The following is an 11,178-nucleotide window of genomic DNA, read 5'->3' as shown; positions in this document are numbered from 1 at the left end:
GAAAAGAGAATGATAATGATTGCTTCGAGGGGATCGACCTTCTTGATCGCTTCGAGGGGATCGGCCCTCCTTGATCGCTTCGAGAGAATCAGCCCTCCTTGATCGCTTCGAGGAGATCGACCTCCTAGGGTTTGTCCATAGAGTGAAATAATATTTCATTGATTGATTGATTCAATGCAAAAGAAATGGTTACATTAATATTTATAGAGTTTCACCTAGAGTCTACCCAGACTTGGACTCTTAATAATAAATAAATATTAAATAAACTTCTACCCAATTTTAACTGAACTAAACAGACTCAATAAACAACTGAACTAAACTTATCAATAAACATTATTCAAGAGCTAAAAAAAAAAGGGTCCTAACATAGCAATTGAAGCATTTACCAGCTGATATTGGAATCATGATACATCATGAGCTCAGAAAGCAAATTACTTATTGCCAGATGAAATATTCCTTGAAAATGATGTGCCTATCTTATGAACATATCCAACATACCTGAAGGTTGCTCCAGAATGAGATTATGTTCATGATATTATGACTAGTTTCTGCCCTTCATCTACATATCAAGCTGACCACAGATGCTAAACTGATTGAAAGATGGTTAATAAGTTGTGATTTATGGAAAAGTTTTGCAAAACAATGGAATGTGCATGAGACACAATGGCCCAAATAGCTAGCTGGCCTTTCCTGAACCCTATAATGATTTCAGAACGATATATATGAATCTCAACTCTTAATTTTATTTGGTTTTAAGTCAGATTTTAAGTATCGGAAGTGAAAGCTAAGTCGGAGCCACCCGAAATCCTTTTTCTAAAATAGTCTTAAGTCAAATCCTATCGACACTAGACTCGTCAAACTCTACCTATGTCGATGTCGATACCAATAAGGCTATGTTGGACGTTCCCGATAATACTCTTATCGAGATATTTAAGTTAACGAGTGATTCGAACGATTCAACTAGTCTTTTAACATGAAAGATTGTGTGTCCTAACGTACTTGAGAAGTTCTTTTACAATGAGCTTCGGATGTCATTACCTTCCTAGTTAGGTTATGGTATGCTTTCTTCGGACCTAACTCGTCGTGATACATCAAATCCGAGCTACAATAATGTTCGATCCACTCCGCTACGTGTTAGTAATGTCAAAGAATCAATTATAAAGTATCATTCACTTATGTCGAGATATCGACCATCTGCTATTAAATTGTCAACCCTATCATCATGCCTTTCTCTCAGTGGCATTAAAATATTCAGTTGCAGACAACATTTCACAAGAAATGATGCATCCGATAACTTAGTCAAATGTCGTTATTTGTTATTGGTCACATACAAACCGACAATGCTTGGTTTTCTTCGACGTCTTTGATCATGACAACGACATGATCATCTTTCGACTTCGTGGCTTATGCCGATTAGCTTATCGCAGTCATACCTCGGCAAGTGCTCCAGTTTGTCGTTTCAGTGGGAATCCGATTCCTCGGTGTTCATGTTCGGGCGTCTCAGAGTTGCCCAACCTGAGTTCATCGAATGAGGCTCGTCGTCATTGCGGTTTTTGCATTCAGTCAGCTCCATCATGTTACTCTCCCTCGATGCTTCTTTGCTCCGTCACGGAGTTGAAGACGAATGCCTACAGTTCAAAGGGACAACCAGAGCTCCATCGAAGGGACCCGGGTATCCTCCGGTGTTTGCGTTCCGGATCTCAGGCACCGGCGGCGAGCACCACAAGATTCTAAGGCTGCCGATGGCGCTGTACCACCCGAGGAATCGCTACCTCCTGCACCTCGATGCAGGTTGAACAGCATCCGAACGAATCTAACTGGCGCTCTCCGGTCGATCCCAACGAACTTATCGAGCTCTGGGGAATAGCGTGTGCGGTGGAGGGGACGGGTGCGTCCGCCGTCGCTGCAACGCTTCATGCAGCTGCGGCTCTTCTGAAGACTAGTCCATATTGGGATCGGTTCATCAATTTGAGTGCTTCGGATTATCCAGCTATCACTCAGGATGGTGAGCATTTAGTTTCTGCACCTTGTAATTAAGCCTTTTTTATCTGAAATAGAGGTCCTCCTGCAGATCTTCTTCATGCGTTTACTTCTTTGCCGAGGGACCTCAACTTCATTGACCGAATGAGTAAGGCCATTAATGGACATGGAGAAGAGGTTTGAAGATATCATCGTAGATCCGAGTCTCCATCTGGATACAAACACTCGGATCGTTTATGGGACCGGCAACAGATCGATGCCCGATGCCTTCAAGATGTTCACAGGTCCACTCTCGGTAGCAGAGAAACCTTGTCGTCGCAGATCTACATATTCCGAGTTCTTCTACATGGAACAGGATCGCCTCGGGCGGTGCTCGGAGTGGATAACCTGCCAAGGCAGCTGCTCCTCTACTTCACCGATGTGGTTAACCCAGTGGCGTCCTACTTCCACACGGTCATCTGCAACTCTCCGGAGTTCCGAAACACCACCGTCGACGGCGATCTGAGTCACATTCTTTGGGACAGCACGCCTCCTGCATCAGGCCCAGTTCACCTCACGCAATCACGTAATTGCGGAACGAGGAAGAGTTCAGATCATTGCTGGAGCTGGTATGATATCGATCACGTCAAACCAGGGCCATCAGGGAAGAAGCTAGGTGGGTTGGTTTTAGATCTTATGTCCACTAAAAGGAAGTATGTATGCATGCATGTGAGTAGGCTTCCGATTTCAACTCAGCTTGTGGATTGTGTCACAAGATACAAACGAAATCTACGAGCACAATCATAGTTATTATTTTACTTGTTCTGACTACATCTTCTTAATCTCAGCCACCCACACGAGGTTCTTACTTGCAGTATGTAATGACTCAACCACTAGTAAAAGGAAAACGAGTGAACCACTAGGGTTTACCTTTTGCCTCGATCAAGCTTTCTCTCGGACACCTGTCTCGGTAGCTCAACACAGCACGCCATATTAGTATATTACGACCTTATGTGCCCTTTTCTTACATATAAAAGAACGTGAGGGGCGTTTAAGTAAAGGCAAAAAGAAACGCGTGGCCGGGTTGGATCGGCTACGGGCACTCGGCCCAGCCCTCCTCCGCGACACGGGCGCGCTCGGCGAGCCGAGCGATCCGGGACTCGACCGCGAGGATTAGCCTCGCGGGCACACCGGAGCACGCCTCCAGCCGCCGGAGAGCCGCTGCGCCGCCTTTCTCCGGCACCGCCTCGTCCTCGCAGAGCTTGATGGCGAACCACAACGCGGCTGAGAGGGCCACCCGGAGTGGCAGGGCCGATGTCGCCCGCTGGCACGCGCCAACCACCCGCGCCGCTGCTTCTACGCACCGCCGCTGGTTACGTAGCCCCATCCTCCGGCTCCAGCCGAGCAGGACGCCCTCCACCCTCTCGTCCGCCCCCCCACGCTGCCGTCTCGCTGCCGTTCGCCGTGGAGCGGCGGTTTTCACCCCCCGACGCGCCGCCGTGGACTCGGAGGTGGAGAGGCAAGAGCTGGAGGACGAGGAGCCGGCGGAGCGGGAAGGAGAGGGAGGAGAGACAGAGTCAGGGTCACAGGAAGCGCAGAAGTCGCGGACCCGGCACGGAGCGGCTCCGGAAACGCGGCGGGCGGCGTCGAGAGAGTCGCAGGCGGGGCAGGCGACCAAGCGGACGTGGCGGGCCACGAGGAAGTTGGCGCCGTGGACGGACGCGTCGCAGGCCCAGCAGAGGAAGGCCGCGTCCGGGTCGCAGAAGACCACTGCCTCGCAGCCGCAGAGCTCGCAGGGCGGTCGCTGCTTCATGTCCAAAACTGAGGTGTAGGAGGCGGAGGTGGGTTCTTTTGCAGGAGGCACAGTGGTGTTCGGTTCGGTGGTTGAGAGAGGAGGATGCTTTGTTGGACTTGGAGTTGGGGTGGTAATCTAAGCGAAGAAGGCTCTAATATAAGCCGAGCGAGAGCGAGAGAGAGAGAGAGAGAGAGGAAGACAAGGATGGACCATAAGGGGGGGGAGTCGGTGGCGGTCGTAGGGCCATCCCTGTCCACATACCTCGTTCCTCTCGAACTGTTCATCTTCTTTCGTTATTATATGGTTGGCTTTTTTGCTCGCGCATTGGCCACTACATTTATTTTTCTTTTTTTGCTCCATAATTCCATCTATTATAGAAGATCTATTTTCCCCGACGAGGATGAGCGGATGCGGTGGCACTGGTGATGGGACCCGCAGTGGCGGTGTTCCAACGGAAGCAACAAGCTCGACGGCAACTCTTAAAACGTTTACGTTTCATCCACGGCTCTACCCGCCTCGCGGTTGGAGGGCGATCCGAACCACGTGAGATCCACCTGTGTGTCCGTCCCAATTGCGCTTCGGGTAGACGACGTCGGAAGACTCGGTCTTGTTGACCACAACATACGTAGTCTCGAGGCGCCATAACGACAATCGTCGTGGGACCCAGCGGGTCTTGCCACGCATAGTTACTCGACAAAATATCTGCGCTTGGCGCCGGTCGGAAACACGTGGCGAAAAAATGTGGCTCCGGGAAAAGAATCCCAATCATCTCGTTCCGAAACGACGGAATCACCCTCACGAGCGAGGAGGATACGAGGGCAGAAGGGTCATTTAATCCGAGGGCATATTTAAAGGTGGGCGGGGTCTTCTTCCAACGCACTCAACGCATCACAGCCACTCGTTGTGCGGCGCAATGACGTCGTCGTCGCCGGACAGGGACGCCACAACTCCCAGCCACGTGTGCGCACGAAAGAGAGAGAGGAGCGCTGGGGACATGGTAATTGCATGGATCTGATTCAATGAAGTCACGGGGAAACGAACACCGTCACCGGTGCATGCATTAGATTTGGGGACCCAACGACGTGTTCCTTCACCTACTGGCTTGGCTACTACAGTATGAGATTGCGGAGTTTCTGGCTCCACCTGAGATCCAAATTGTGGACTCACCAAAGGATGGAGCTACCACAGATTTCAAGCGAGGAAGACGGACCACAAAACAGGGCGTGGAAAGCATGGCCAAGAGCTCGATTGACCTTACATCTGGAAAGATGTTGTGGACCATGGCGGAGTTTTCCTAACCGGTGCATATGATATGAGACCAGATTGAGGCACTGAGGAGTGCCACCGAAGACCATGCTCAGCCATGGACTCGCTCGTCTCAGCTCTCATGTGCTTCGCCACAAACACTGGGTCTTCGATATAAACGTGCATCGCACGTTAAATTGCTGGCCTTCAAGCTGTGTCACAGGAAGAACCACTCGTTGTTGAAAGCTTCAGATGTGAGGTCAAGCAGCGGATGAGATCAGCAAAGATACAATAATGCAACCGGGAGATGAAATCAGCAAGCTCTTTGATGGACTCTGTCTGGAGAGTTATGTTACTAGTGGAGTGGGAATATTGAGACAGATCAATATTCTGGCAGCTTTCGAGAGCCAACTAGAGGATGTACAGAAGCTACGATCGAATCTTCTTTTCTTTGTTTGGCGAACCAAAAAAAGTTGAGCACAAGAACAATTTGACATCAACTTCAACAGTCGGTCTATTTCCAACAAGATGCATGAGGTTTCCTGCTTTTGATTGCCGCAAACAAATGTCACACAAAGGAGAAGAGCAAGAAAAGATTAGGTACAAAAATAAAATGTACAATCACATAAATCAACCAGAAAAAAACTTCATATGCATTTCAAAAGCATTGATTTTAGAGTAACACTGCCTCAAGGTAAAAGACGGAATGATCCTCGTGTTAAAGAGAGCAACAAAGCAGACAAGTCACTTAGGCTATCAGCTTAGTAGAACAAAAGGAGTTCTAGGATAATGCAAGTACACAGCAAGTGAGATACTTTATAGCCCAGAAGGACCAACATTCTTCAGTCAGAATAACGTTGCTTGCATAAACAATGTACAAAGAATGAGACTAAGATATACAATTCGTAGAGATGTCCTTTCTACCCCAGTTTGCTTGCTGTTAAGATTATTCCAATTGCTAAGCACATCTAGTAGATAGCTTGACTAGTTACTGCACCCGACATCCTAATATAAGATATATCTATAGTCTTTTCAAGCTCTTCTTCCTAGCATCAATCTTCTTCTTATCTACCTGAGCTTTTACAGCAAGTCCTTCCTTCTTTTGAATTGCTGATGCTCCAACAACAGGCTCCACTAGAGGGGCAATACTGGCATTCTGATCTTGTGCATTTGTCACTGGTCCTTTGGAAGAAGTAGATAATGGAGTGGTAAGCAAGGGTTCTTTCCCAGTGGATTCTGTAATTCTTTGATCCACATTTAAAGCTGTGGTGGACTCACAGATTGCCCCCGTCTTAACATTCGACTTAGGTTTAAGAGCATGTATCCCTGTATATAACCTGCAGAGATGCATCATAAAACTCACCATGAGCCTGTCCACCCATAGCAGTTATCCAGATCAACCCAAAGTGAATAGGCTAATGTTGTAAAATATGGACATCTCTACCAACCGAATAGAGAGTTTTCTTGGTCTACTGGCTCTTTGGTAGTAAAAGCAAAATGTGTGTATGCATGTGCAAGGGCGTGTGTATGTGTGTGTGTGTGAGAGAGAGAGAGAGAGAGAGAGCAGGAGCAAACCTTGCATGCCTAGCATACTCCTCGTAGTTTTCAAGCAACATTTTACCAGCTTGCTCATTTAGTGCAGATTCTGGGAATGGCTCAATGAGCAAGCATCTGACAACCTGTTGGAAGCAACAACATGGACCACATTAGTGACATAAAAAGAAGCTGCAAACTTTGTACTTGTGGGATCTCTCGAGTTAGTACAAGAGCAAAACAGCTGACCATTAAACAAATTCTGATTTAGATAATATATTATGGTAACACCAACATAGTCAAGACTCAGGATGAATTTTCCAACAAAGATCCCTTTAAAAGAACATATCAAAGTGGGAATTGACAATTCCAAAGTAATGTTTCCCTAATGGCTACAGCTCATTACCATACCTAGAATTGGTTGAGTAACAATAGTGATTGACAGAACATGAAGGTGGATCAGGAACACTTGGAACTTACAAGCAACACATGTCTTAATCCAAGGCTTGGATTCCAATCCTTTTTGAGTGTGTTGACACAAATTTCACCATTCGTTGCAATGTTTGGATGAAATATTTTGGTCAAGAAGTAGCCTGCGAAATAATGGAAAACTTGATCCTTGTCAAATTATAAATAACAGCATGACTTGCTAGCATTAGCATACAATATCAATACAACACCTTTTGGAGGAGACTGGGGGAAGTCATGAGACAGTAAAAGCTTCATGCGAAATACACCATTCTCATATGGAGTTCCAGCTGCAGGTTTGTGTAGCACAAACTTGTGGATTGTTAATTTCCATGCCAAAAGGTAAATGGAAAGATATCTCTACTCAGTCACGTACCAGGACCCTCAATATCAGCAAATATAATAGAAAAGTCATCGTCGTTAACAATCACTTTAATGCCATCAGGAGGTGTTTCGTCTAAATTCTTCAATTCCTTAGCAAGTTGCTTGATGACATTTGGTGAAAGGTTCTCATTGGTTGCCTGCTTAAGATAGCAAACAAATTAGTATCGTGGAGAAAACTTCACCAGCTATTCTAAGCAACTGGCCCAGATAGATTCTTAAATTCAAAATTTTCAAAATTACACTCACCATTGTTGGAAAAGTGACCGCAAAGAGTGTTCCTTCGACCTTCAACACAAAATGTAGATCGGGTTGCTGTATCCACTATGCTTGGGTGCAGCTCAGACTACAGGGATTGTCACCGATTGCTGCAGCTGATCTGCAGAAATGGTATAGGAGTTGGTTTTTTGAAAAAGGATAACTTAGGTGCTTGTGAATCATAAAGCAGTGGCAGTTAGAATCTCACAATGAATTTGTGCTAAAAAGGTCACAGATAATAATTAGTATGATACTCAACTGAAAGAAGTGAGACTGAGAATTAAGAATTGCTTACGAGTGCTAAAATCTACACTTAATTTCCTAACAAGAAGGCAATCTATTTACATGATCTAAAGTAAGAATAACACCACAGTTTTAAAGAAAAGGAAGAACTAAAGCTCCACTATTGGAGTTGATACATCAAGGAATACTCTCTGGTGATGTCTTTATTAGTCACAAAGTCACTCATGCTTATAATACTAACACCTAACAAGATACTGAGATTAAAATCCAGGCTCCCACAGCTAACAGATACCTATCAACTTCCCATTTCACCATCCCCAAAAGTTGACCATCATAATTAAGCTTGGCAATTCATATTATTTTCAAAAGAAGTCAAGAGTTGACCAGAACAGAAGAGAAGCCAGTCTCTACCATGTACTCTTGTGTGTAATAGGTATACAGTATTATAATATCGTATGGTGAAAAGACACATTGCCAAATGCAAAACACCAGAATGTTTGACTTACACAAGCAGATAGTATATGCAGAAGACAACAACCTTGCAACTCACATAGGATGAGAGTTAACAGGAATGTACAACAGCCTTGCAACAAAATAATATAAGCTAGTGTATGAGAAGTAATGTGCCCACACAAAATTTGACCGTTATAAGATGAAAGGTAACAGGGAAAAATGCTTGTAAAGTAGATAATTTGATGTGCTAAACTTACATAGGTATGCACTATGCAATGTGATCAGTCTAGAGCACACATAGGTTTCAACTGCTTCTCTTTGCTACAAGAAATCATCCATTGTTATATCCAAATTATACATAGGTTAAGTTCATGGATCTTCAAAATTCAAATAAATATCAGAAAAACATCATTGTGTATGTTAGAAGTGTATCATTGTTTGCTAACGTTCTGACCCTTCAGTGCCATTGCTTTGGCAATGTTCTCTCACCTCCATCATTCAGAGTATATACCAGCAGATATACTTTACTATTATATTATGTCCTGAGACAAAATATAGAACTTCTCATAACTTTATATGGAATAGGTACCAATGACCTTCAAGAGAGTTTGAAGTCATCAAATGATGTTTTCAGATCATAGCCACTGTGTAGAATAAAATTTTTACTATTGATCTACACCTGCAATAATTATAAATGAATTTCCAGTTGATGTAAAAATTTTCTGAAAAAAGGTCATAGACATGCTAACAAGTAATATCAATGAAAGTTGATATCAACTCATGAATAGATTTGCCAAGATAAATGTAAATCCGTTCAACATGATTGACACCACATGGTCCTTTTGTCATCCTTGATTTCATTCGAAGAAAGTAGCCAGATAATAAAAATGTTGGTGTAAATAAATTATTCTTAAAACTTTCCTATTCTATCTTTCCATCCACAAACTTCTTCCTTCCTCGAGTCAAAATATGTGCATATGTTAACTTCTCTCAACCTAATAGGAAACTGAGAAAACTAGTGGATCAACAGTAGGTGCTAACTACCAATAGAGTACCAGGTGAGACCTAGAATAACTTACAACAAATCCAGCTTCAGATGGCAACACATTACCACTCTTAGCTTGTCAATGAATGCACAAGACAGTGATCACCTGTGCAATGCAAGAGTATCAAAATCGATTTGTCTCTGAAAATTACTGCTTTTGGCTCTCACAGGACTACAGGTATCAACTTTAGAGGAACCATCAGAGGATGGAAAGATTATTGTGGCATATTGCCAATTTATTGTGGCATACCAAACAAGCCATACTACCATGAATTCAGCAATAAGCTGCAGATCAATTATTTATACCAAAGCGCAAAGTGCTTCTTTGCAACAGCCATCCAACTAACGTAACCGAGTCTAAGAAACTTGATAGGTAACTCGTATGCCATCTCAAAATCGATGTATAACAAAGCAAATGATCGAGGTATTCCTTCCTTCGTAGTACATTTCTGTTACGAACACAGCCTGTCAATGCACTGCCTAATGACCCTATCTAACCTCACACAGTTTATTGACACTCTCAAATGATTGCCCTAAAAAACAACTAAATCCTCCAGCTCATAAATCCATGTCTGGCAGAAATAATCTTACAAATCCCCCAAATCAACCTATTCCGAGGAAAGTAAAGAAACCCAAAAGAAAAACCCTAGCTAGTTCGATCATGTAGCAACCAAAGGAAACCGAATCAAAAGGCACAAAAGGTCTCATCTTGCACGGCCGAACAGTGATCCAGATCTTGCAGAAGACTTAGAATAAACAAAATGAATCAAATCTCAAGAGAACCCGTGTAGGTGAAAATTCGGATCCCTAGTTAAGAAATCGTTCCTTCCACAAAACCCAGACGAAGCTGCCGGCTTTCAACGAAAAACCAAAAACACATGATCTTCAGACAAAACACAATCTAAAACACAATAATAGGAAATCACGACAAAGAATCTCCGAAATCACCTAGGAAATGAAAGAACCACCAGAAATCGATTCCCCAGAAGACATCAGAAACTCTGATCCATCAAAGAAGCGAAGAGCGACATTTGGAGAGAAGGGGAACTCACCCGAACAATTTGGAATCGAAGATCTTTCGGGTCGGTAAAGCGAGATCGAATGCGGTCGGAGAGGAACATCAGAGAGAGAGAGACAGACAGAGAGAGAGAGAGAGAGGGGACGTGACTTCCTCTCGGGTGCGCCTGCTCGCGTCGAGCAGGGGATGTGGACATCCCCATATGTCAATATTACCCTTAGCAATTTCGTCCAATTACCATATCTTCTTCTATGAGTCATCCACCGACCATGAATACTTTTGTAAGTTGGCTTTACGGGCAGAGACGAGCGATGTCCCATGCCCATTTCTTCGTCGAACCGAAGGGCTATATGGTAACTTCATAAGTCCCTGGAGTGGGCCGTGGGAACCGCTTGGTGTCGGAATTCCGCGGCCCGGTCTGCTCGAATGAACCGGGTTCGTCGACCCTTGTCGTGGAAGCACACTTCGGCTCGCACGCATAAGGATTTGATGATATACTAATAGAATATTTAGACTTCAGGCTTAATAAGTAAGGTTAAGGTTAGTTAAGGAGTCATCATATATGTTCATGATGCATTTCATGTATTAATATTCAGTAAATATTTATCTTATATCATTAATAATGAGTCAATTACGATCGATAAAAAATTATTTTATGTGAATATCATTGATAAATAAAATCATTATTTTTTTTTTTATCAAAGCGATAGTTTAGAGAAATAAATTATTTTCTAACGGGAGAGTGTTAATAGTCTTCACTTTTTAATGATATTAGATATT

At 43.9% G+C, this 11,178-nt stretch overlaps 2 protein-coding genes across 4 annotated transcripts; both read right to left on the bottom strand.

The window, feature by feature from the left end:
• Positions 1 to 2,749: 2,749 nt before the first annotated feature.
• On the bottom strand, positions 2,750 to 4,010 carry LOC135610533 (B-box zinc finger protein 32-like). The gene has a single exon (XM_065105158.1). It carries the CDS (start codon positions 3,770 to 3,772, stop codon positions 3,053 to 3,055), a length of 720 nt encoding a protein of 239 aa, XP_064961230.1. The 5' UTR covers positions 3,773 to 4,010; the 3' UTR covers positions 2,750 to 3,052.
• Positions 4,011 to 5,786: 1,776 nt separating this feature from the next.
• On the bottom strand, positions 5,787 to 10,591 carry LOC103982038 (ubiquitin-conjugating enzyme E2 22). Of its 3 annotated transcripts, XM_018822723.2 has the most exons (8): positions 10,433 to 10,545; positions 8,593 to 8,656; positions 7,631 to 7,760; positions 7,377 to 7,521; positions 7,213 to 7,290; positions 7,013 to 7,125; positions 6,575 to 6,678; positions 5,787 to 6,336 (listed from the first exon to the last, which is right to left on the bottom strand). In XM_018822723.2, exons 3-8 carry the CDS (start codon positions 7,631 to 7,633, stop codon positions 6,021 to 6,023), a joined length of 759 nt encoding a protein of 252 aa, XP_018678268.2. In that variant the 5' UTR covers positions 7,634 to 7,760; positions 8,593 to 8,656; positions 10,433 to 10,545; the 3' UTR covers positions 5,787 to 6,020. The 3 variants fall into 3 exon arrangements, with proteins under 3 accessions (XP_018678268.2, XP_009397106.2, XP_064961228.1); XM_009398831.3 differs by lacking the exon at positions 8,593 to 8,656 and having other exon boundaries at positions 10,433 to 10,591; XM_065105156.1 differs by lacking the exon at positions 8,593 to 8,656 and having other exon boundaries at positions 10,329 to 10,480.
• Between the last annotated feature and the right edge of the window lie 587 nt (positions 10,592 to 11,178).

The sequence above is a fragment of the Musa acuminata genome, chromosome BXJ2-4 (genome assembly GCF_036884655.1).
Source record: "Musa acuminata AAA Group cultivar baxijiao chromosome BXJ2-4, Cavendish_Baxijiao_AAA, whole genome shotgun sequence".
NCBI lineage: Eukaryota > Viridiplantae > Streptophyta > Magnoliopsida > Zingiberales > Musaceae > Musa > Musa acuminata.
This window is presented reverse-complemented; position numbering and strand designations above follow the sequence as displayed.

Coding starts and splice junctions, on each gene's coding strand:
- LOC103982038 (XM_009398831.3), bottom strand. Junction 7,291..7,376: donor TGCTGATATTGAGGGTCCTG/GTACGTGACTGA, acceptor ACAAACCTGCAG/CTGGAACTCCATATGAGAAT. Junction 7,126..7,212: donor CCCCCAGTCTCCTCCAAAAG/GTGTTGTATTGA, acceptor ATTATTTCGCAG/GCTACTTCTTGACCAAAATA.
- LOC135610533 (XM_065105158.1), bottom strand. CDS start 3,772: ATGAAGCAGCGACCGCCCTGCGAGCTCTGCGGCTGCGAGGCAGTGGTC.